The sequence below is a fragment of the Salarias fasciatus genome, chromosome 22 (assembly GCF_902148845.1).
Source record: "Salarias fasciatus chromosome 22, fSalaFa1.1, whole genome shotgun sequence".
NCBI lineage: Eukaryota > Metazoa > Chordata > Actinopteri > Blenniiformes > Blenniidae > Salarias > Salarias fasciatus.
The window spans coordinates 20,762,349-20,787,143 of NC_043765.1; the positions used below are offsets into that span (position 1 = coordinate 20,762,349).

The 24,795-nt window shown below is 47.8% G+C and overlaps 2 protein-coding genes across 2 annotated transcripts; both read left to right on the forward strand.

The window, feature by feature from the left end:
• Window positions 1-219: 219 nt before the first annotated feature.
• Window positions 220-19,689, forward strand: fam91a1 (family with sequence similarity 91 member A1). The gene is made up of 24 exons (XM_030120827.1): window positions 220-536; window positions 1,888-1,972; window positions 2,408-2,559; window positions 4,197-4,254; window positions 6,260-6,327; window positions 6,463-6,576; window positions 6,815-6,905; window positions 7,278-7,340; window positions 7,527-7,633; window positions 7,769-7,807; window positions 9,009-9,121; window positions 9,511-9,620; window positions 9,999-10,111; window positions 10,275-10,361; window positions 10,455-10,584; window positions 12,966-13,114; window positions 13,689-13,823; window positions 14,901-15,014; window positions 15,271-15,343; window positions 16,380-16,526; window positions 16,743-16,844; window positions 16,992-17,115; window positions 17,193-17,262; window positions 17,553-19,689. Exons 1-24 carry the CDS (start codon window positions 465-467, stop codon window positions 17,736-17,738), a joined length of 2,502 nt encoding a protein of 833 aa, XP_029976687.1. The 5' UTR covers window positions 220-464; the 3' UTR covers window positions 17,739-19,689.
• A 2,866-nt stretch (window positions 19,690-22,555) lies between these two features.
• lratd2a (LRAT domain containing 2a) lies at window positions 22,556-24,132 on the forward strand. The gene has a single exon (XM_030121275.1). It carries the CDS (start codon window positions 22,989-22,991, stop codon window positions 23,811-23,813), a length of 825 nt encoding a protein of 274 aa, XP_029977135.1. The 5' UTR covers window positions 22,556-22,988; the 3' UTR covers window positions 23,814-24,132.
• Window positions 24,133-24,795: the final 663 nt, after the last annotated feature.

Here is a 24,795-nt window from a genome sequence, read left to right on the forward strand (position 1 = left end):
GATCCTACAGCGGATGATATAACCAGCAGTCCTGATATGACATTATTATTATTATTATTATTATCATAACACCTGACAAGCTGCCCACGCTGCTGGAATAATAAGAAACCCAGGGTAAACAGTGAAACCTTCTTCAACGAGACACGCTGACATTACGTAACTCCTCTACGTCACTCTTCACCGGCCCTCGCGCTCCCCGGCTCCATTCACCTCCTTGGTCACGCCCCCAACAGGAAGTGACGACAGTAGCCACGAGCGTGACGAACGGCTGGTTCGAAAATACAACAAGGAAGTGAAGGTTTATTGTGGAGGAAAATTACCCCCGGATCGAACAGCTCTCCTCGGCGGGGGTCGCGTCGCTCGGCTGCAGGGTGTCGGGGGGCTGAAGTCACCGTGGACTTGCCCGAGAGCCCGTCTCGGATCGTCTGGAGGGATTCTGCTCGGAGCCAGCTAGCTAGCTAGCGATGAACACGGACGTGGAATTTCACATCAGGCAGAATTATCCATGGAACAAGCTCCCAGCTAACGTCAAGCAGGTACCGAGCTGTACGGCTGCCCCGGGGCCGCGGGGGAGGAGGGGGAGGACACCGCGGTGGTGTCCCGGGGGTGAACCTGTCAATGTCACCGTCGCCGCTCCGCTGTCATTCAGCCCGCGGTGCCCCTCTGCAGAGCTCTGACCGTCCGGCCGGAGCCATCTCCGACCGCCGGGGTCCTCCGCCTTCACTAAGCCCTCGCTGGCATCACATGACGGGTCGTTTAATAGGTGGCGCCACATGATTTTACCGCGTGGATGTCGAATGCAAAAAGAAAAAAAAAAAAAGCCGCATTCTTCACGGCAAGGTCGAACATTTCTGCGGCGTTATTTCTCTAATAACGCCACATCCTGTTCTTACTATGCGCGGTGTGGTTACACCAACATGTCGTGATGAAGCGGAGGCGGACACATCACGTGCACGCACACTGGCTCTGCTGCTGCCTGCATCCCTCTGCATCCTCAGCAAAGTTTCATCACCAGCGAGAAACCTCTCAACTCCATGGAGTCTGCTTTTAGAGAGAGAGAGTGTGTGTGTGTGTGTGTGTGTATCAGCTAGTCTGTGCAGATGAAATGGGGGAAAATATGTGGATGCATCAGATTGTTCCTCCGATAAACTGATCCCACTGCTTCAGTTTATGCAGAGCTCTCCATAAAACAGCTTGGTAATAACATTCACTTGTCATGGACCCATTGTTTTGCATTGCAGTGTGCTGGACTGATGCATTCCGGGAAAATCTATTTATCTTTTATGCCAGCTACAGAGCCTGACGCCGATCCCAGCTGATTATGAGTGAAGTCAGAGAGAAACATAACTTTAAATCATGCAGGCAAGTTAGAATCTCCTGTTCACCTCAAACGCTTGTTTTTGGCCTGCAGGAGGAAACTGGAGTAAGAAAAGCCTGGAACAGGGAGAACATACAAACTCCACAAATGCACCAAGAAAACAAAATATGAAGCAAAATAAGACTTTCGGTGCAAAACAATTCTTGGTTTATTACTGGATTTTCTGCTTGTGTCAAAATTCACTTCAGAATTATTCAATAGACTTCTTCTTTTGTATTGATCGACTCGTTTCCCCCGATTTCTTTTACTCTCTTACAAGTGCTGGTGAAGTGAGAGGATACAGATGAGCGCGCTCTCTGTATCGTATGTGTAGTTTATTAGTACTAATCGTGCTTCTGTTTGTGTATGCATTGTGACTTTTTTATTTGTAGGACATGAAATACCACATGTTAAAGGATGATGAAAAAGTTTACGACATTGGAATTATTTAAACATTCGCAGAGTGGATGAAAGGAGAATGAAGTGTAAACCCGTTGAATCTTCACCTGTGTGCTTTGTTTGCTCCACAGAGTTTGGGGAACTCTCAGCGTGAATATGAGAAGCATGTGCTCCTCTACAGCATCCGCAACCAGCTGCGGTTCCGCAATAACTTAGGTGAGCATGTTTTCCCCTCGCATTGAAGATTAGATCCATCCTGAAGCTATTTACCCATTCTGCTTTCAAACCCAGCAATTTAATGTCGGTCATAACTACAGCAGGGGTTTGAGCTTTAATTTTTTTTTCACGGTACATTGCTGCAGTCAAAGCATAATCTTTAATGTTTCATTAATGAGATATTACTGTAGATTGATTTTTATTTTATTATGCATTCATGGGAAATGTATTTGAACCATGTAATAGTGACTAAATAGCTATGTAATAGCTTGTCTTAGCCCTCCTGTGACCTTCTACAAATTACCCTGGATCAATGTTGCTTTTTTTAGCCTGCATTGATCGGGTGTGTATTGACTGAAGTGTCTCTGTACGAACGGCCACCCCTGACTCTGACCTGTGTATCTGTGTTGTTTTTTTTTTTTTTTTAACGAGCAGTGCGACACGTGAGGAAGGATGAGCGCAAGTATTACGAGGAGCTCCTGAAATACAGCCGCGACCACCTGATGCTGTACCCCTACCACCTGTCTGACATCATGGTCAAAGGGCTGCGAGTCACTCCCTTCTCGTATTACATAGGAATCATGGAGGTAAAGCACAACTCACAGAGCACTGCAGGACGTAAAAAAAAAACCACGGTTTCTTCCAGAAACACCTTTACTTGCTCTCATTATAAGCTCATTCCGTGTGTCGTTGCTCCTCTTCACTCCCAGAGATGTTATTTCGTGAATCCATCTTTCCTCCTTGTGCACTGCTTTATCCAACTCAAGGTGACGTGGCGCTGGAGCCGATCCCAGCCGACTGTGGCTGAAAGCTGGTCACACCCCGGACAGCGCAAACACAGAGAGAGACTGACAACCACACACACACACACACACACATTCACACCTGCAGGCAATATGAGAGCCAGCCATTAGACTCGGATGTGTATTTTTGGACTGCGAGAGGAAACTTTGTAATATTTTCATCCCATTAAATCACTTCGTATCCATTAATCCATTAAATTATTACAATTAGAATTAAAGGTTGTCCGCACGAAGAGAATCAAAATGAAATAAATGTATTTTCCTTATTGCTTAAGCCAGAGCTTGTTCTGACATGGACCAAATTCTGTGGATTAAATGTGAGGGAACATCCAAAAAAAGCAAAGAAAAAGTGTCTTTCACAGGTTGGGAGGAGTTATTAACCATATCATGATAGTTGATACTGTGTTATTAAATGAATTAAAGTTTGTTCACAGGAAAGTCTGTTTATCCCCGTGACTGAAGAGCTCCGTCCTGAGAAATGAACATTATGTTTTATTCGCAAATGATGGCAAACAGACCAAAAGTGTCCCCATGTTCTTCAGTGACAGGCCACTGTGGTGTGTGTGTGTGACTCTCTCCCCCCGTGCTGCTGGACTTGCCATCACTAGGTGTCAGCCGGCGTCCAGTAACGCCTTCAGAGCAGCTTAGGGACACACAGACACACACACACACCGCCGGCTGACCCCTAGGGACAAACACACCCCGTGAAATCCGTGGGTGTTTGCTCCGCGGCCGGCGGCTGTGATTTTTGTGTGTGTGTGTGAGACGGCTCGCAGAGAGGCCGTCCGTCAGAGGCACGGAGCTGCCGGGTTCTCCTTGACTTCTGACATTTTCAATTAGATGAGAAACACTGAGCCCCTGTGCTCACACAGCTGGAAACAATACTTCATGAGAGAAACCGCCTCACGATGACAGAGCGCACAACGCACCTGTAACACATAACGCCGTCTTGTTGACGAATCGAGTTTATTGTAGTCATTTCTTTGTGTTTCCATGAGTTAGCAGCTCTGTTGACATGTGCAGATGCTAGCTGACGCATTGTTCCACACTGAGCATACTTCCCCTTTCCCCGAGGCAGATGTGACTAACAACGTTTTCTCGCTTTCCCAGCAAACATGCACAAAGACGAGCCCTCTTAGTTTTCTCTCTCTCTCTCTCATGTTAAAAGCGTCACCTGCTCTGATCTGCATGCTAAACCGAACTTGACAGAGCTTCGGCTGTGAGCGCTAAACTGCTGAAGGCTGTGCCACATTCTGATAATCCGTCTTAAGCACTTAATGAAAACGAGGAGAAGAAATTAGCATGGCTGCCCAGATCTGCTAATCCTGTTATTAATCAGAGGCAGGAGACGCAGAAAAGGAAGGAATCGTTTCTTTAATTCATCTTTCCTCTGTCTTTTTTTTTTTTTTTTGTACCTCCAGGATATTATGAACAGTGAGAAGAGTTACGACTCCTTGCCCAACTTCACTGCTGCTGACTGTGAGTTTTTCTCTTCTTCTTTGATTTTCTTCTCCCCTCCTCTCCCACCGTGTTGACGTGACGCCCGTCAGCGTGATTTAACGCAGTGAGCGGCGTCCTCCAGGCCGGAGCAATGTGGATCACATGATCTGCTGGGCATACAATGTAGTTAAGGCATGTGTACGTTTTTAAAAATAGTTTTTCTGAGCTTTTTAGGCAGTGGAATGGGTCTTTTCAACCCACAACACAACGGGAGATTAAAGTCCATCGTAATTATCTGGCCTTGCAGATTTTTATCTTGACAGCCAACATGAAAAGTAGCGTGAAAAACTACGGCTGCTTTAACTGACTGCTCATTATTTCAAAAATGCCTTAATAATTTACAAATTGAGTTAAATGTTTGCTGTCTGCGGGCTATTTTCTGCTTTATGTGTTTTTCATTACAAATGCAATGCATTTAAAGAAAAAAACTCTTTTTCTTCTTTTATTAACCAAGGTAGTAATCAGTCAAATAACTGGCAGCTCAATTAGTTATTCCCTTTTTTCAGGAAACCTGCTTTTCCATTTAATAAATAAAACAAACCCACTTGACAGTGTTTTTTTTTTTCTTCAGGAAAGTGTTTTTTTTTTTTTTTTTTTTTTCAGTTTTTGCTGATAAAATGTTAAAAATGAAGATTGGCAGCTTGTTTTGCATGTTTTTTTTGTTAATTTAATTCTGTGTTCCAGAGAGATTTCTTGGAAAGCCTTCTACTTTAACACACTGTGATGTCTGCATGTGTGTGTTCTAATGAACACAAATCAATGTTTAGTTTGAAAGTGTTTCCCGGTTGCTTTATGATTAGCTGATGTAAATCCTGTTTTGCGGTGAATTAAAAACTTTGAAATGAGCTATTTTTTTTTTTTTTTTTTTTTCCGAGTGTCTGTTTTCCTCAGACCTCGCTGTTGCTGTGGCTGTGCACGGGAAGTGTGTGTGTGTGTCTGTCTGCCGGGTGAGGCAGGTTTTGTCGTGGGCCGAGCCCTGGCAGCTCAGCACCTTCCCGCCGCGGAGACAGAAGGCTGGCAGCGGGCCGTCGTGGCCTCACCCGGCGGAGCCGCTCGCCGCTCATCTCCACGGAGGAGCTGTGGAAGCGTGTCACTCCGGAGTGGGCGGGTGGAGAGAGGGAACGAGCGGGACGTGGGCGGATGTTTGCGTCTGCGTCTCTGTGAACTGGCAGGATTCTGCTGCCTTGGGAGACCAGAATACAAACGTCCCGTACCCGCTTCTATTTTGATTTGATACAACAATTAAGATATCGCCTCTTAGTTTTGGTGCAGAGAAGCCTGAGAGGAAAGCGTCATGTGATTTGCATGTTTGGCATGTGATTTGGCACGTGCTCCGTGTCTGGACTCCCTTCCTGTCGGAGTGAAGGGGTCTGTCCGATGTGGGATTCCACCCAGTGGTTGCCTGGTTTCCTCAGCTCGCTCCCTGGGCATGGCTTTCATGCTGATACTAGTTTGCTAACAATAAGCTACGCAGCTTTTCAGCGGATCGGGACCATCTGCTGTTCGGTTTCTGGATCTCAGTGTTGAGTTGTGACGGTGGCTGTTCTCTCGTTAACAAGTGGGGACAGAGTAAAAGCAGTTACAGATTTGAAACATTTAAAATAGCATCTTGTTTGTGTTCATCTGTTCCCAGTCGAATCCCTTTGTGGACCGGTTTTGGCCCTCAGGCCGTATGTTTGACACATGCATTCACAGGGGGACTGTCTCATCGAAGACGTGTGAGGCTGTTCATTGCTGCCGTGTCGAACCTGTGAGGCTCCTTCATTTGTAGAAATAGCTTCAGCATAAAGCGAGAAAATCCCAAAAAAGAAGCAAATTCTCAAACGGTGCTTCTTTCCACTGTTCTCTGCCGAGGTGGTAATTGGAAAAAGAAAAAAGAAAAAAAGAAAAAAAAAAAAGCAGATGCTGCCAGATTTATTTGCTGCTCCTGACTGTGAAAGGTCACAGAGGAGGAAGTTTTTACCGGCTGCTTTGTGTTTGTCAGGTCTGAGGCTGCTGGGCATCGGGAGGAACCAGTACATCGACCTGATGAACCAGTGCCGGTCCTCCAAAGTACGATCACACACACACACACGGAACAGCACTTTTCAGTTATTAGGTGTAACAAGTGTTTTACATCTAAGTGACATTTTTAATCACCTCCTTGTTTGTTTATTAATTTCCGTTTTTTTTTTCTCCCATGTGCAGAAATTCTTCCGCAGGAAATCGGCGCGCGACTTGCTCCCGGCCAAACCGGTGGAGATCTCCGTGGAGCCCTGGTGGGTGGCACAGACGGGATACATCACTGAGGATGACATCAGGGTGCGACGCCTTCACCGCTCCTTCCTTCTCCGCACCGCACCGCAGTTCAGCCACAAAGTTTGGGTTATTTTGAAAGACAGACAGACAGACGGGAAAACCTCCAGTGAGGAAGAGCTGAGAAGCCGTTTTGAGCGGGATGTGTTTGTTACCGTGGCGGCTGATACTGGAAGCCGTTTGTCACTGTTTGAATCAGAAAGCTGTCGTGATGTTTTAAATGTTCTCTGTGGTCAAATTGCAGATCTGCTCCCCCGCGGAGAAGAAATCCATTGATAAGATGATCGATTCTGGTCCTCAGCTGGCGGGCTCAATGGAGTATAATGTGGTCTTAAGTGAGTGTCTCTTCCAGTCTTATCAGCGATTATTCAAACTGTACCCTGTCGTTGAAGCTTCAAACTTCACGGCTTTATTCTGTCCTGCTCTGAGCTAAGCTAGGAGCAGTGATGCTGCTTAAATGTTAATTGGAGGTTAACATTAATGAGACGCTGCTGCTCCGCCGTTGACTGAGAGGTAACAAATCCCAGAGACAAGCGGCGTTCTTCACCAGTTGCTCTTTCAATGACATTTTATTAGCCTGAAATATTTTAGTCGCACCCCTTCGGAGTTTAATGCCACATTATTTTTCATCCTAACATTTGATTTGAAAGCAGAAATATGAATCTCGACAGTTCTTCTCACAGAGTGTTATTGTTCTTTCACTTTAGGTTTGTACAATCGGGGCTTCATCTACCTGGATGTTCCCATATCGGATGACAGCTGCATCTCGGGTACGCTTTAGTGTGTTTTGAAACACTCTCACTCTGTGGGGGCAGAAATCAAACCTTCGACAGGACTGCGATTTGGTGACATGGCCAGAATGCTTTATTTTAGGCTTTGGCTAACGAGTGACATGACGCTAAATCTTCAGGAAATGAGTGTAAATAATGTTGTTAAATAATGTTTGTGTCTTTCAGTGCCTCCGCTGGAAGGCTTTGTCATGAACCGAGTCCAGGGCGACTACTTCGAAACGCTTCTCTACAAAATCTTTGTGTCCATTGACGAGCAGACGAACGTAGCAGAGGTAGGCTTAACCCGCCGCTCTCCTCTAATATAATATGACAGTATATATACAGTGTGTTTCTGTGATCAAGTCTTCAATCGAGGCCTGTTTTTTCTTTGTTTTCTCTCCTGATGCTTCCTTCTTGGCTCCTCTCAGCTGGCCAACGTGTTGGAGATCGACCTGGACTTAGTGAAGGTTGGTAAACACTCTCTCACTGTATATAGGAGCCTCGATACAAATGCGGAGGTCTTTTTCTTTGGCCTTAAAAGATGTTTTCGGGAATACAAAGAGACTCTGCAGCTTTTTGTTCGTTTTCTTTGCAACTTCGTGTTTTAGAAATTTGGCCTTGGGTGCTGGCATTTTGCTGGAAAATACTTGTTATATAATGTTATAAAGGAAGTGTGCTTGGCAGAGCTGCTTTTTGTAGTCCTGTGGATTTCAAATAAAATAATGAAAACAGTGGAACTCGGTGGAAAAAAATCTCTCTCCGGAGCTTAAAGGTATTTCTGTTTCATTTTGGATTCGTACTCACAAAGACATGTACCTTGGAGGGAGTCTGTGACACACACACTCACACACACACACACACACACAGAGTCACGCTCACGTTCCATATATCAGCCGCCTGGTGCCACATGACTCCAGCAGAGGGCTGAGCAGCATTCCAGTTGAATTCGGTGTTCAGATCTGACCCAGTTCTCCCCGGCAGTTTTCAGTTTCCTCTCTGTCACACATGCAGACACACTCCCTCGCCGTGCCGCGACCTCCGCTGTGCGTAGCCTAACTCCCCTCTTCGCTCATCTTTCCCCCTGGAAGCGTCTCTTCAGAGTATTGTCTGAAGGCGGCGGCTCTCCAGCGGGAACCCTGTAACTCCAGAGGTCACCGAGGCGTCCGAGAGGCTCCTCTGCAGAGCGGTTCCCATCGTGACTGCGGGTTGAACCCAGTGTGTAATGACTTCCTCGTGGCCCGAGTCACTGGAGAGAAATGTTCTCACAGAGCTGCGTTTGATGTGATGAGGGGACGGCGGGCCGGTCAACCGCTGTATCAGTGAAGGAACGGAAAACAGGGAAATATTTAGGCATCTAGATATCTTTTCCAGAGGATTTGAGGATGAGGTACACAGTCGTTTCAGAAATGAGGCTATTGTGTGCCATATATGAAGTTAATTTACACAATTTTGGATGCATTACACCATCTCAGCTGGCGTTATCTTCATTCTCCTGCCTGAAAGCTGCCTGCCAAAAGTTAATCAGTACAGGAGAATTTCACTCCAGGCTGAACGGCTTCCGGCGGGTTAATGATAAAACCGCAGGACCAGACTGATGTAAAGCGACCTGACCGCATCGGTTCGCTTTCCTTTGTGAGTTGAACGTGTGTTTTTACCGTGTTTTATCAGAACGCCGTCTCCATGTACTGTCGCCTCGGCTTCGCCGTGAAGAAAGGCCAGGTGTTCGGCTCGGAGCAGCTCCACCCCACCTGGAAGAACGCCCCCTCCGTCAACAGACTCAAGTACGTGCTCCCCTCCGCCGGCAGCAGACCCGAGATTCCTAACATCCCCTCTGTTTTAGATGCATTTTAGGTTTCTCACACGTAAGTTTGACAACAGCTATGAAAACCTGCTCTGCCTCCTGAGTCACAGCATAATCCAGTGTTTACATTCATTAATAAACACTCGCAGAAAAATCTACATAATTACTTTCATAATTAGGGAATCAAGAGCACAACATCCAACAACAGCCCTCATTTGTACATTGAAATTTAGGCACTCTTCGCCATCAGCGTTACATTTTTCTTTTCTCTCCCAGAGGGAAAAAATAAATCCACTAATTGTTCATTAGGTTGAAAGCAGAGGCGTAATGGCGCTGCTGTGCCCTTTTCATTCGCTCCTCTGCTTGCAGGAGCACCATGGATCCCCAGAAGATGCTGCTGTCGTGGGAGCAGGGCAGTCCTGTGATGGAGGGAGGCTCCTCGGCCACAGACACCGACACCACCAGCCTCGAGGACCAGGGTCCGACTGACTGCCGTCTCATGCACAACAACACGCAAACAAACACGCACGCCGATAAATCCTCACCAGGCTCTTTATGAATGCTGAAGTTTGAAGCTGTGGCACTAATTAATCCCTCAGAAAGCTCAGTCATGCCGCTGAAAGTCATTCTCACATTAAGAAGAGTTTGAATGAAACCGTCTCATTTTAGTCTAATTCTAATGCTGTTATTAATATTAATATCTGACTGTTGAGTTAGCACTGAGCCGTCTGTCCATCAGATGCATTTAAATTAATTTGTATCTGTGTAGATATTGTCAATTTAAGAAGAATAATACTGAAGCATTGGCTGTGATGACTCTGAATTGTGGCGTGTGTTGTTCTTGTGCGTCCGAGCAGCCGACACAGCCAGCGTGAGCAGCCTCAGCATCCCGGCCGCTCCCACCAAGAGGATCGCCTTCCTGTTCGACTCCACGCTCACGGCCTTCCTCATGATGGGAAACCTGTCTCCGGTCCGTAGCCGCACCAGACACCCGGTTTTATCAGTAACTTCATGAAAGAGATTCCGGACGTTTGGAGTTTTATTATTATTGCCGTTCAGAGGGATTTTAGCAGCGGCGATAAATAAAGGGTTGTCAGCCGACCTGAGCTCCTCCGTGTTTGTTGTCCTAACAGAATCTGAAGAGTCACGCCGTCACCATGTTCGAGGTGGGAAAGCTGTCCGACGAGACCCTCGACAGCTTCCTGGCCGAGCTGGAGAAGGTAAGGCCGCCTGTGTTGAGCTGTCATCGGATTGAACGATTCGCCTTGCTGCCAAGTCTCAAATACTTCACTTCCTGTTTCTGTCTGGATCAGGTGGAGAGCACGGCGGAGGGCGAAGCCCAACGCTACTTCGACCACGCTCTGACCCTGAAGAACACCATCCTCTTCCTGCGCTACAACAAAGAACTCACTCAGGACCAGGGACCAGATATCCCAAATATAGGTATCGATACACTCACACACTCTTTCCTCCGATGGTGGGAAACTGATTTCCTGGAGAGCTAAGATGGAAAGCTGCATCATGATAGAAAGCTGTTTGTTTGTTACCTGGCCTGGTGTTGCTGCTCTTTGTTTTGTTTTGAGTGAATGCGGAGCAGCACAGCACTAAAACACACGTCGACACACTTGCTCTCGGTGTAACACTTCTACAGAGTAAATGAATACAGTTTGAATATGCCGCTGACCGATGTCTTCTATCTGCACTCACCTCTGTGTGAGGATCTTCCTTTCACGCCGTGGGAACGTTAATAAGTGGAATATTATTGCCGATATTTTCAGCGGAAAACAGATCTGTGTGTAATAAAGAAGTAACAAAAAACACTCTGAAGGTTGGAGAAAACCCAAGGTAACATTTTTTGCTATAAATGAAGCAAATTTTCACCAAATCAGCAGCTCATTGACGCTTCTCCGGGTTTTTTTCTTTTTTTTTTTCTTTCTTTAAGTCTTGACTCTGCGTCGCTGAATAGACGCTCTGATCCGCCATCGCCACTATTGTGACAAACAGCTCCAGTAAATGACTCCTCTTCAACGACTTAAACATCTCTGTGTATTCACAGACATCAATAAGTAATCAGGAGGTTGTGTTTTATGCGTACAGCGCTGCGCAGGAGGCGTTGCGCAGAGTGACTCTGTTTTTATCACTGAACACAAGAAGAGGTCAGTCAGCAGAAGAGAAATCAGAATTTAGCCCGTCTGCTCAGACGACCTCATTTCTCCTGAAGTGAAGTATTTCTGCTGGAAGGTCATTTGAAATACAGTTCAGACTTTCTGGTTCTAATTATTCCTTCTCTGAGGATAGTCTTTAATGATTGATCGGAAATCAATCTGGAAGCAATCAGACGGTTTTTTTTTTTGTTGGTGTTCTGTTGTGGAATAGTTGCAGACATGCTGGGAATATTTGCATATCATTACAGTGCTGAGGCTTCCTGCTCTTCCCAGGTCTCAACTCCCAACGATCTCCTGGCGTTACGACCTTTACAGTCAAATCCATTTCAGTTTTTTCCCACCATATTCGTCAACCAGCAGTAATTGAACCGTTCGCCAGCCGTTGTGTCAATGTCTGTGGCTTGAAAGTTTTATATGAGGAGCATCAGACGATATATCCAGCAAGTCTTGAGTTTCCATGTAGCGGCCGCGGTGCCACCAGATGCTCCCTGTTTGGTTTGGCCGCCTGCCTCTCCTCCGATTGTCTTATCTCTCCGCCGTCCTCGAGCTGCCGCTCTGAGGACTGAGCGCAGCGAGAGGCTGCTGGCACCAGCTCAACCCGGAGACCGCTGACGACTGCTCATTTAGGATGTGAGCGATAATCATGGTGCCAATAAAGGAAATACATTTTTTTTAACTGCAGAAGCTTCTCAAAACTGAACACGAGAAATCCATTTTGAAGTTGGAGAGTGATTTGCATCATTTTTTATATTAAAAAAACACTTCATTTCCCTCCATGCTGCAGTGCGATTTTGACACTTGGTCTCTGCATCGTGCAGTAAATACAGTCAATTCATCCGTTTGTTGTACGGGATTATATAACTGTGTCCTGTGGTGCTGGACCCGATCCCAGCCAATTATGGGTGAAAGCAGGGAACGCCCGGGACACGTCTGCAGTCCATCACAGCACACACACACTCACACACAAGGAGGCAGTCACGTTCATCTCCACTGAATCACCAATAAGGACTGTGGGAGGAAACTGGAGTACCTGCAGAAAAGCTCAGTCATACACAGGGAGAACATGCAAATTGCAAACAGAAAGGCCCCAGAGTCCAGAATCAAACTGGGACATTCTGGGTATAAATGGAGAGCTCTTTCCACTACACCCCAGTATGAATAAATAAAGTTATTTCTCACTGTTAAATATTTTTGTTTGCGTTCAATAACGCCCACGACTTTTGCAGATTTACTTTACTTAACTCCAAAATTATTCATTCCAAGGACGCAAAGTTGAAACGTTTCCTTTGAGCCGATGTACTCGACTCAGATTGAAGCACATCCTCTTAACACCATGATTAAACAAGAGGAAAACTTTTACACTTTAAACTGTTAACACTGAGTGTGTTTGCTCGTCTTATTTGCCCTTTCCTTCACTGACGACTTTGGATTGAAAAGAAACCGTTTCATGAATTGTTTGTTTCTCCTAAAAGTTAAAATTCCTTGTCGGGGATTTTTTCTCTTCATCACTTTAAAGTCGGGACAAAGACCGGCTATTGTATTATAAATCTATAAAACTGACTAGAATCTCAGCAGTTTCCTGTAAATGTGCTTCATTTGCCACTTTTCTCCACACCGTTGAGTCCTGCTGTCCTACAGCGCCGCCTGTCTTCTCGCCAGGTTTCCCTCTGGACATGCTGCGCTGCGAGAGCCTGCTGGGTCTGGACCAGGCCACCTGCAGCCGCGTCCTCAACAAGAACTACAAGCTGCTGGTGTCGATGGCGCCGCTCAGCAACGAGATCCGACCCATCAGCAGCTGCACGCCTCAGGTGGGACGAGTGGCGGGACCGCTGGGACGTTCAGCGACATTACTCCGTGCGCTCTGTGTTTCAGCTGACAGCAAGACTGTTTTTGCATGTTTGAGTGTGTGTGTTCGGTTTAGCTTTATTTGCCAGCCTGTCTTGTGTGCACACACTCGTGTGTGTACCCAGAGTGATATGCGACTGTGTGCATGCTTTGTTGAGCGCCTCAGCCTGCAGTTGCCCCAACAACAAGACGACACAAAGAGACGGGGAGGGAGGGAGGAGGGCTCATGGGTAATTCCTCCGCCTGGACACACTCCAGCTTCCTGGCTGAGCTCAGAGAGACTGAGGGAAAGAAGTTAAACTCTGGTTGTGGCGTTCACGCTGCTGTTTATCCTCGCGCTGCTGCGACTCAGTGGAGGGGAATTCGATGAATTCTTCCTCTTGTTTTCTCCGTTCGTCTCTTAACAGCCGCTTCAGTTTCCCTTCAGACAGCAGAACAACACACTCAAGTGTTCTCGTCTGTTTTACTCACTTGAAGTCTTTGCTTGTGTGATTTAAGTGCTTGAGCGTGCGTGTGTGTGTCTTTGTGTGTGTGCAGCACATTGGCCCGGCCATCCCCGAGGTGAGCTCCATCTGGTTCAAGCTCTACCTGTACCACGTGACCGGCCAGGGCCCGCCGTCCCTGCTGCTCTCCAAGGGCTCCAGGCTCCGCAAGCTGCCCGACATCTTCCAGGTCAGCCCACGCCAACGGTCGACCGGCCGCTCGGGTCCGAGCCGCAGGTAGGAGGCGGAGCGGGGCGAAGCAGGCTGAAGACTTCTCTTTGAAGTCGGATGAGAAAAGCCTCGGCTTCATCCAGCTCAGGGTCTCCGCTGCAGCTGATCAAAGCTGACTGTATGAGGAAAAAGCAGAATACACACCGGAAAGGTCGCCAGCCTGACAAACACACACACATATTTTGATATACTCATTAAAATTCAATTTGAGTCAATGATTAACTTCTAAAGCGTGTTTTCAGACACACACACCCTCTTGAGTGTGGCTCGTTCTTACTCTGAAACACACGGCGGCCGTCTTGGTTACCTTCCAGCTTCTATAGTTTCAGAGTTTCGACCTTGCTGTGAGTTGGAGGCAGGTAACCGGAGCAGCGCCGCCGCCGCCGCCTCCTCCTCCGTTTTCGTCATTTCGCCACAGTGCGGCCGGTACATCAGTTCTGTTTCACCGACTCGCTTCAGGAGAGTGGAGTAGCCTTTTGTGTTGTTCTTAGTGTGTACGTCTCATATTTTTTTTTCATTTTCATTTCACAAACATGAGCGCTAACAGCAAAGCAGCGTCATTACCGCTTTCAAAAGCTGAAAATGATTAACTACACCGACGGCGATAACACCTTAACGTCGCCTGAAAGCTCCGACTCAATCAGCCGCTCGGAAACCTTGGCACGCGAAAACCAGCGGCAGGCTGAAACTTTAATTATTGCGGGCGGTTTAATGTTGACATAGTGGGAGGCCGGCGATATGACGTGTCAATTAAAGTGGAAACACGCTGTTCCCCCCGCCCCGTTTCTTTTTTGTTTTGTTGCTCCCCCTGCATTAAAACACTTTGAGTTTAAATAGCTCTCAGGAAATTACACCTCGCCTGTCGACCCTCATTAAAACTGTTACTCTTGTGGGACGTGATCATTATTTCTAAAGCTTTATGCGCGGTGACTCACGCTAAAAGATATTATAGTTGGGACTGTTTGGTGTGTTAAACAACTGAACAAATTTAATGGTAAACCTTTGTTTTTTTGTTTTTTTTTCCCCCCCTCCTCAGGTTTACGACAGGTTGCTGATCACTTCCTGGGGTCACGACCCCGGAGTCGTACCGACGTCCAACGTGCTGACGATGCTGAACGACGCCCTCACACACTCTGCGGTTCTCATCCAGGTAAACCCGCGCAGATGAAAGAACCGAGAGTGTGAAACACACGCACTGCTGTCCTGCAGCGTTTCCCTCATTCTGGCTGCAGGATGAGCGCTGTGACTGAAATACCGTAAATATACAGCTGAGAAAATGACAAGAAATGCCTGTAAATCATGAAATGTTGTCGTCTTTTATAATATATCCAGTCATAGGAGCAGAAATGGGGATAAAATAAGAATTAACGGCAGCGTCTGTGTGTCTTTGTGTGTGTAACCTTCAGGGTCATGGCATGCACGGTCACGGAGAAACGGTTCACATCCCATTTCCTTTTGATGAGGAGGACCTGAAGGGAGGTAAGACAGTGTCTGTGTGTATAGCTGTTACACCGCTGACTCCAATTTATCTTGCATTTCATTCATTCATTCCACACACACGGTCCTTTCACACACACACACTTCTCTGTGATTAAGCTGCATTCATATGGAAGCAGTGTAACAAAAACTCAAGATAAACTGAGCTGTAATAGAAATGTTCCTGATCCATCCTATAAGTGATGATGTTACAGTAAGTGCACAGCCGTGTCATTAGATTTTGATATGGTTTGTTTGGTCAGTTTTCTGTGAGTGTGCCATTCCCTCAAATGTTTAATACTGCATATTTTCTCTGAGCCGTAAGGTGAACAGGAGGAAAGGTAAATTTATTTGTAGGCCACAGTTCTGTAACAAGACCAATCAAAGTGCTGGAAAAAAACACGAACAGCACCAAATGCAGAAATATAAGTGAACAGAATGAAGGTGAAGACGCATAAAGGCGTTTTTAAAGAAAGGGTCACGGGCAGCGAAGACTCACTGATGCATGCTGGGAGTGAAGGCTGACGTGTGTGTGTGTTCAGAGCACACAGTGTGTATGCAGCAAAAGGGAAGCGTGTTTTATAATACAGTGCCATTCATGTGGCGTTCACGGCTGATTTGTGTTTGTTGGTTCTAGGAAAGTTCTCTTTGGCTCAGCGAAGGAAGCGGCGGTTTCATGTTGTGGTCATGCACCAGTTTAACATTAATGCTGCTCGAGCTCCATCAAACTGTGACGTTTGGCTCAAATATTTACTGCACTGACTCCTCAAACATGAGGAGGAGGATTTGAATCCTCTGAAATCCTTCATTTCGTCAAGATTTAACACTGATGTCTGTTCCTGCTCTGAACGCGGACGCTGCAGGTTGGAGCAACTTTCAGGAAACCACAGCACTGCTGAGTGTGTGCGCTGCAGATATTCGTCCCGGTAGTCCTCTTTCATCAGAGCGAGCGTTTCTGTCTGTGCGGAGTTCGCCGTGGCACTTCAGTTAAATTAGACGTGCGCTTCCCCTCCCCCCTCCCCTCCCCTCCTCTGTGCAGAGTTCTCCTACTCCAACATGTGTGTGCACAAGTCGCTGCAGAAGCTGAAGGAGCAGGTGGATCTGGAGCACCAGTGTGGCTACATCACCATGCTCAACTCCAACAACCGGCACCGCCGCCGGGCCAGCGACAGCACCGAGTGCAGAGGTGTGTGAATTGATTTGTATCCATAAATCACATTTACATGATTATATTAAGGCAGAGAGACAGTCAGAGTGTTTACACTCACAAATTCACCCTAAATGTATATTTCTGGCCTGTGAGAGGAAATGGGCAGAACCTGAAAATGAGATGTGAACCGCTGCACCGCTGTAATCTGACTCCGATCGGCTGCAGCGCCGTAATGAAGACGTGCACTTTCAGGAGACACTCATCTGGGCGGCGGCCTGGACACCAACGGCAGCACCGAGTCCTTCGAGCTCGTGACCGAGGAGAACAACGGCGACGGCAAAGGGAAAACAGACAGTAGGTGTTTTGCTCTGGATTGGTCGTGATGGGGAAGCGAGTGCGGGGCCGAAGCTGGAGCTGCCCGAGCGCGGCTCCGTCATGGCCGCCCCTCCGCCCGCGCTCACGCTCTCTCCCGTCTCTCTCCCGTCTCTCTCTCTCTCTCAGCCCTGTCCTGTGAAGACGAGTGGGTCCCTCTGGAGCTGTGCTTCGGCATGCCCCTCTTCAGCTCCGAGCTCAACCGCAAAGTGTGTCGAAAGATCGCTTCGCATAAACTTTGCAGCACCGAGAGGTACAAAAAAAAAAAAAAAAAAAAAAGATTTAGATGTATCTGGCAGAAGTATGAACTGAGCTGTATTGTTGTTTCAGCCTTCAAGAGCTGCTTCACTCAAGCAGGAAGCTTTCGCTCAAGGTGCTGAGCTTCGTTCAGTCATTCCAGGTAAAAACTTCTTTCTTATGAGTTTCCATCATCACCGATTGTCAGAGGATTAGTTCTGGATCACAGTTTGATGTTAATATTCATCTATAAACCAAGTGTCAGAGACATTTCTCAGTCTGATTCGCCTCCTCCTCCATCCATCCTCTCTGTTCTATACATAAACATCGCTACAACTCACTAAGGCGTACTGGGTGTTAATAAATCTAAAATTTTCCTGAGTTCCGTTGTGTAACCTTGCCCGCCCCGTCCTCCCCGTCCTGCCGTCCCTCACTCTGGCTCTGCGTCGGCAGGACGGCACGCAGCCCTCCGACCCGGACAGCGGCGTGTCGAACCCTCTCAGCCAGCCGCCGGCGGAGTCCGGCGTCCCTCTGCCCGCCCTCAACCTCCTCTTCAAGGACGGACAGCTGAGAGAGTGGAGCGGGCGGGCCCCTCCCCCTCTGGACATCTCGGCCCTGCAGAAGGACCAGCCCACATAGAGCCGCCGCCGCCGCGCTCACTCACCAAACGACAGGAACAGGGCCGCCCTCGCTCGCGGCCTCGAGTCTCACTGAGGGATTTTCTTATTCGTGGTCCACTCGTGCATCTTCATATCACACGGGAAAAAAAGCCCTCCAACGCACCCCCATGTCCGCCAGCATCCAGACGTGGAGAATTAGCCTGGTCAGCACTTCATCATCTCTCTGCTCTGTGAGGAGTCGTCCTCGCCGTACCGACCGCCACCCCCCCCCCCCCCATCTTTTTGGTGTTTCCCTCCCTTAATCCCTCGTATTTGTAGCAAGGCAGTGTTATCTGTTGGAGTGGTGCTATTATCACAATATATAACCGTGATGCAGGTTAAACAGCGAACGACTGGAAACACGAGTGCTGTTTTCCACCTTTTACCCCCCCCCCCCCCCCCCTCTTAACAGTGGATGTTTTTGTGAGAGCAGAGTGTAAAGTGGTTGATATTGTATCGATGTTCTAAAAACGCCGCGGCGTGGGACGGACGTCTTCAGGAATCATGCGACGATATGCACACTCTTAGGACCAAGTCTCCGGACCGGACCAGGCTGCCCGCCGCCTCCCCGTGTTTCCACATGTTCGGTGATCTCATGCATGATACCGCGGCACAACTGGTACCATTAAAAAAAAAAAAAAAAAAAAAGAAAGAAAGAATTACTTTTTTTCCTCTTTACTTGTAATCGACATTTGGGGGCATTTATAATTTGCACTGTGCAGGATTTGTCCAGCCTGTGGATGAAGTCGTGGTTTCTGAACGTCACATCACTTGATTTTTAGAGCAGAAGGAAGTTTCTCCTCATGGAAACTCAGACAGGTTCAAACTTGGTGGAGTATCTTTGAAACTGCTGGGTTATTATTTTTTTTCATCTTTTGTTATCATTGTTTCTCAGTCGAGAACACCAAAGACTTTTTTTTTATTTTTCTTATTTTTTTTTTATTGCTTTTCTTTTCTTTTTGCCTTATTGTTTCCTCGCCAATCAAAAAACAGCCAGGCCTGAGATCAGATCTGCTGATCTGGTTATTTGCTTTTGTTTCACTTTTGTTTGTTTGTTTTTTTGTTTTTTTTCTCCTTGCTTTATGTGTGTTTGAGAGTAAGTGACGAACACGTTTCCCAACAAGCCTTCAAACGGTTCAGATTGGGAACAGAGAGGACTACGTGTCGGCCCAGTGGCGGTTTCCTGCCAGTATCTCTCTCTCTGGACCGGCGCCAGCGCGGTGCACTGTTGGCCTTCCCGGCACACTCTCCATGGGATCCTGCTTACACCATGTTTTCGGGTGGGGGGGGGGTAAAAAAAAAGAGGGTTTGTAGTCTGGAGAAAAGGCGTCTACTGTTGTGGACCCGCGGGATGGAAATGCTAATGTGTCGCCCGGCTTCTCAGAGACGCGCTGACCCAAAAAGATGTCTGAAGCCTGTCGTGAATTTTCAGTGTGGCTCTGAGAATAATTGCATTTAAAACGGAAACCCGGTTGGTTGCGTTCATTCTTTTTTTTTTCTTTTTTTTTTTAAAGGAACCTTCTGCAGTTTTTTGACCCACTTGTAGTTGTTGTTTCTTATAATGTGATGCTGAAATAGATTAAAAAAAAAAAAAAGAGATTAACATAAGGTCCTGTTGAAGCATGATGACTGTGTAGAAACTTGTGTGTGTGTATGTTATGTATGCGTGTGTATTGTACACCACACTGGTGTGTTTTAAATACATGCCTACTTCCACAATAACACCCCCCCCCCTCCCCCCCTCCCACCCTGCCTGTAACTCAGTCATCCCAGAATTCCCGCCCTGCCTTCCCCAGGTCCACCACAGTGTTTAAATGCTAGTTTTATATGTCGGCCTATATTTTAGGAGATCTTTGTTGTAGCTCGTTGAATGGGACCGTGAATATCATCGACCCAGTTCATCATGACCATGCTCTTGTAATTAAATGGTTGAGAGAAACAAAAAAAAAAGATGAAGAAAGTGACATTCCTTCACGAAGCGCCCCCCCTCCCCCCTCCTTCTTTGCTCCATTTCTCCGGATACATACTACTACGAATAAACCTGTAAAAAGTATATGAGAATATAAATAAATATGTAATAAGAACAAACTTTTTCCTCCCTAAAAAAAATGTCATCCCGTGTCTCTCTCTCTCTTCTTTGAATCTGATCGCCATGTTGGATTGTTTGGTTGCTGCAGCCTCCACCAGCTCCGACTTGTAGCCAATCGCATGGCGGGACGGTAGGCCGCCAGACGTTTTCCAAAGCCAGGTGGAGCAGATGGCGCAGGAGACGCAGCGGTCCGGATGCTCCGTCCATCTGCACACACCCCGTTCAGAGTCCCTGCAGATTTTTTTTTTTTTTTAATGGACGACAAGCCCGCGTTTTAAGGGGGAGGCAGATTAAGGTGTCACTTCACCCCCCCGCCCTCCCCTCCACCCACCGGACAGGTGGAGCCCTGCCTAATTGACTGTGTCTCCCAGGCCTCCCTGCTCCAGTAATTTCAGCAGCACCACAAATGAGAGTGTGTTACCGGGGGGGGGGGCGACGGCACCGGGGGCACAAACTGGGTCGAGCCACCTGAGGATACGGCGGTCAAACAGGCTGCATGTCACCAACTCCGGCAGTTTATTTCTCCTCCTAACACCTCCAGTCTGCACTAATAACAATAATAAAAAAATCTGGTTGCTCTATCCAGAAAGGTGTAATTCAGTCTCCCCTGTACATTAACGAGACGTGCAAAAACTTGAGCCAGACCTGATGAAAGGACGGCGACTGGTGAAAATACACGGGCCCTGTTGCACGTCGCACCCGGCCGCTTTATCAATCTTACATTATTTCAAGCGAGACGAGGAGCCGGCGATCTTCCTTTGAGTCGCGTTGCATCATTATCGGGCCGGTTTGTGATTCTTTATCTCTCCGCCGGCTGATCTGAGAAGCGCAGTCTTGGATTGAATTTACCTGCGGGAACATGTCCGCGCTGCCAAAAGGCTACGAGGAGGGAAAAACAAGCCTTTTTCAGCGAGATTCACAGACTGAAACACGCCAGCTGTAAAATTCAGGGTAAGCCGGGAGATCTGCACCAAATCCTGTGAGCAGCTTTTTTTTTTTTTTTTTTTTAAATTTCATTAAAACAATAATGAACCCTCTTGTTTCATGAAAAGACAAGCAGAGAGTTTTGCAGTTTTTATTATAAACAACAGTCTCCTGTTGCTTCACTGACTGATAACCTGCAAAGCTTTCAGCGACCGTCTGTGCGGTTAAAACCTGCATGAGATCAGCGCTGCTGTGACTTCCTGTTTTTATCACCTTGCTTCTCCCCGCCTCCTCATTCTCTTTGCAGTGGCAGTGTTTGGCCTCGGCCCTCTTTGTGGAGTCTCTTCTCCGCCTCCCGGCCCCGTGGTTTGGAGGTGAACACCGTGAAACTGACACAGGTTTGACTTTAACTTGTTGCTGGATAGGAATGAATGGAGATTGTTTCCCCAAAAAGCTAAATAGGCCCGCTATCTTTAAGCAGCAAACACCAGAGCACAATGGATGGGTTAAAAAGTGGCCGGTTGAAATCCATCCACCTGCGTCAGCATGAACTCTGCGACCCCGGCTCAGTCTCACTGAGCGGAGAAAACATCTTGTGTGGATTTGAGTGAAATAACACAACGTGAACCCTGAAAGCTCAGGCTCTTAATTAACCGGATACTCTTAAAGGTTTGCTGCCCGAAGGCCTCGGCGTTAATCTTTTGAGTCCTTTGTGTTCGGCGAAGTCTTTTCTGCCCTGTTTTAAAACACAAAACCTGCTGAAGCGTTGGACTCTGCTGTGATCGATTGGCTCTCCTCTCGGCGCTCGGGTCAAACTGAGACTCAACAAAGCCTCTTGCTGAGATGGACATCAGCTTCTTTTCACAGCCCTCACCTTCTCGGTCACCCTGCCTGAAGGACAGGTGTCATCAAGCCCTCCTCGCCGCTGCAGCGTGTGTCATTTTGGGCCGCGCTGAGCATATCTGCCCCCCTCCTCCTCTGCCGGTGGGATACAGTGGTGAGAAAATAGCCCATAACGGAAAGCGAGTCCAGGCAGGTCCATGAGCCGCTACAGATGTAACGGAGGCATTATGATCCCACCGGGAGAGGAAGAGCTGGCAAAATCAACAAGATCAGTTCATTCAGGGACAGACGGCTGGCCAGAACAGTACAAACCTCTCCGTCCACTTCACTCTAGAATCACCTGGATCAGGGTGTGTCTGCTCACTGAGTCATCAAAATGCAAGAAAATTAAAACTAGAAATGCACGCTCGACAGGTGACACAACCTTGTAGCTGAGAGGCGATGACCACTGTGCCACTCTGCAGCCGCTTAGATTTATATTCATGTATAAATTAAAGTGAAAAGAAAGAAGCTGAGGAAAATACAAGGTCAGGTAAATTGGATATATCATGATAATTCACTTTGCAATAAAACTAAAACAGTAGTATTATAAACATTTAGGCATATCACTCCCATGATAGGATGAAATAAAAACAGAGTTTAAGATAATGCACACAGATACAAACACAAAGGAAATGAAATACAGAAGATGACTTTCCACAAAATGAAATGAAACATCATTTTCGTTTGTAATTCACTAGAATGCATTCCAGTGAAACTATAAAAATACAAAACAGCTTTTTTTCTTTTTTTTCTTTCGAGCAGAGACATTTCTGTGAAGCATCCTCGGTAAAGTTTCCTCTCCGGAGAAGAGGAGCGGATATTAAACACGCAGCGATGGAAATTACGCGCACTTCCGCTTTAAAAGCGGCGCAGTGTGTTAAGAGAGTCGCAGGTCTGAGCTGCACAGCCAGTGTCAGAGCTGCAGCCGTGTGTGTAGCACTGTGTGTGTGAGAGAGTGTGTGTGAGAAGGAAAGAGAGAGAGGGATAGAGAGAGGAGGATTTGGGTTTCAGCCTCCGGTGCTCGAAACTTTACGCAGGGAAACAGCAGGTGAGTCTGGAGGATCTCTCTGCTGGCAGGTCTCCTCCTCCTCCTCCTCCTCCTCCTCCTCCTCCTCCCTCCACTTGTTGATGGGGCAGTGAAACGCCGCCGGAGCGCTCGTGAAGCGGCAGCAGTCCATGTGCGTAAATTGTATGGTCAGCGCGTCTGCGTGCGTGCGTGCGGGCGGATGGCGGCGGCGGCGGCGGTGATGTCTGGCGGCCGGTAGCGGCTCCCGGGGTCGGATCGCATTAAACCACGGGGCTGCCGAGCAGGTGAGCGGCGGCGGCGGCGGCATGGGGAACCAGATGGACCGGCTGTCGCATTTAAGTTACGCCGAAGTTCCCACGGTGGACCCCAACGGCGCGGACGCGGAGGACGGACCGCGCATCGGCGTCTCCTACATATTCTCCAACGACGACGACGAGCTGGAGGACGGCTGCGCGGCCGACGGCTCGGAGCGGGACCCCAACCAGGAAGAGAAGCACTACGACCGCAGGGACGAGGTGGAGTGCGCCGTCTACAACCGGGACGAGTGCATCTACGAGAAGAGCGCCAAGTGCGCCAGCCTGGAAGTTTACTCCCCGGAGAACCTGCTCAACAAATGCAAGGCGGGGGACCTGGTGGAGTTCGTGGCCACGGGCCAGTACCCGCACTGGGCCGTGTACGTGGGGGACTTCCAGGTGGTGCACCTGCACCGCGCCGAGGTGAAGAACAGCTTCCTGACGGACGCGGGCCAGGGCCGGAGGTGCCGGGTGGTCAACGAGCTGTACAAGTTCAAAGCGCTGGGCGCGGACGTGGTGGTGCAGAACGCCATGGAGCAGGTGGGGCTGAAGGAGCGCGAGCTCAGCTGGAGGAACTCCGAGTGCTTCGCGGCCTGGTGCCGGTTCGGGAAGAGGGAGTTCAAGATGGGGGGCGAGATCCGGATAGGCAAGCAGCCGTACCGGCTGAAGATCCTCGTGTCGGACAAGCACGCGCACGTGCTGGAGTTCCAGAGTTTGGAGGACATGATCATGGAGAAGAGGAGGAACGACCACCTGGGCCGGGCGGCCGTGCTGCAGGAGCTGGCCGCTCACTTCAGCAGCGTGGAGGAGGTCCGGAGCGAGCCCGGAGCGGACTGACTGACTGACTGACCGCTTCCTCTGTCACACCGTCCACGTGCGACCTATAGCAAGCCTTTTCACTCACCTTCATTCACATGGACCACACATTTCAAACATGGGTGATTTTCTATCCGTGTTTTTAGGAGTTCATCATAGTGCAGCAGATGAGTAGTTTTCTTGCAGAGTGTTGGATACTGTCACCAGACTGGATCTTTTGGAATATGAGGGTAAAAGAGAACAACACTCATCCTCCTCCTGCTGGTGATGGTTCTGACGCCTCCCAGCAAAAAAAAAAAAAAAAACAGCAAACAGAACTCAGATGCCAAAACCAACTGAAGCAGCCGGGAGTTGACAGAAACAGGAAAGTAAATATTGGATGAAAATACAACCGTGACAAGCGATTAGAAAACATTTAAAGATCACTAAAACTTACCTGCATTCACTTTTAATCTGTGTGTTTGTATGACAATAGTGTCACCTTCACTCCAATATGCAGTTATCGGCTGCACTATCATGATGTTATTGCCTTAAATAAAAAGTCCCCAGCCTTAGCGATCATGATGTTATTGAGCTCAGACTGAAGTAGCTGTTTGTAGCCCCCGAACGCTCCACTGAATGTAGTCTTGTAAAAGCTTTACACATCCGTCTCACACTGCCATGGACCGTTTATTTCTCCTCTTGTCTTATTTCCTGATCCCTTTTTGTGGTTTAGACTTCATCTCGGCGTCGGAGCTGAACCCTGAATGCAACAAGCAGGGTTTATTTCTGCCTTTAAGGCTCGATCGTCACACCAGCACATGAAGAAAATGTGGTGGGACCTGTTCTTTTTTTCTTTTTTTCTGTCAGGCTGATTGAGATCTGTGTCAACTGCTCCCAGAGTTTGAGTGAACCGTGTCCTTTTCTTTTTTAATCCAGCCCATGGTGTCCACGCTGTGTTTGATTGTAAGAGCAGCAGAAGCTCCCGGAGTCCGGTGTTGTCGCTTGTGACTCGGTTCAGGGT

What these genes read in the sequence shown, in the direction of transcription:
- fam91a1 (XM_030120827.1), top strand. Translation starts at nt 465, where the DNA reads ATGAACACGGACGTGGAATTTCACATCAGGCAGAATTATCCATGGAAC. An exon ending in ACCAGTGCCGGTCCTCCAAA is followed by an intron (nt 6,328 to 6,462) that starts GTACGATCACAC and finishes TCCCATGTGCAG; the next exon opens with AAATTCTTCCGCAGGAAATC. An exon ending in TGAGGAGGACCTGAAGGGAG is followed by an intron (nt 15,344 to 16,379) that starts GTAAGACAGTGT and finishes TCCTCTGTGCAG; the next exon opens with AGTTCTCCTACTCCAACATG.
- lratd2a (XM_030121275.1), top strand. Translation starts at nt 22,989, where the DNA reads ATGGGGAACCAGATGGACCGGCTGTCGCATTTAAGTTACGCCGAAGTT.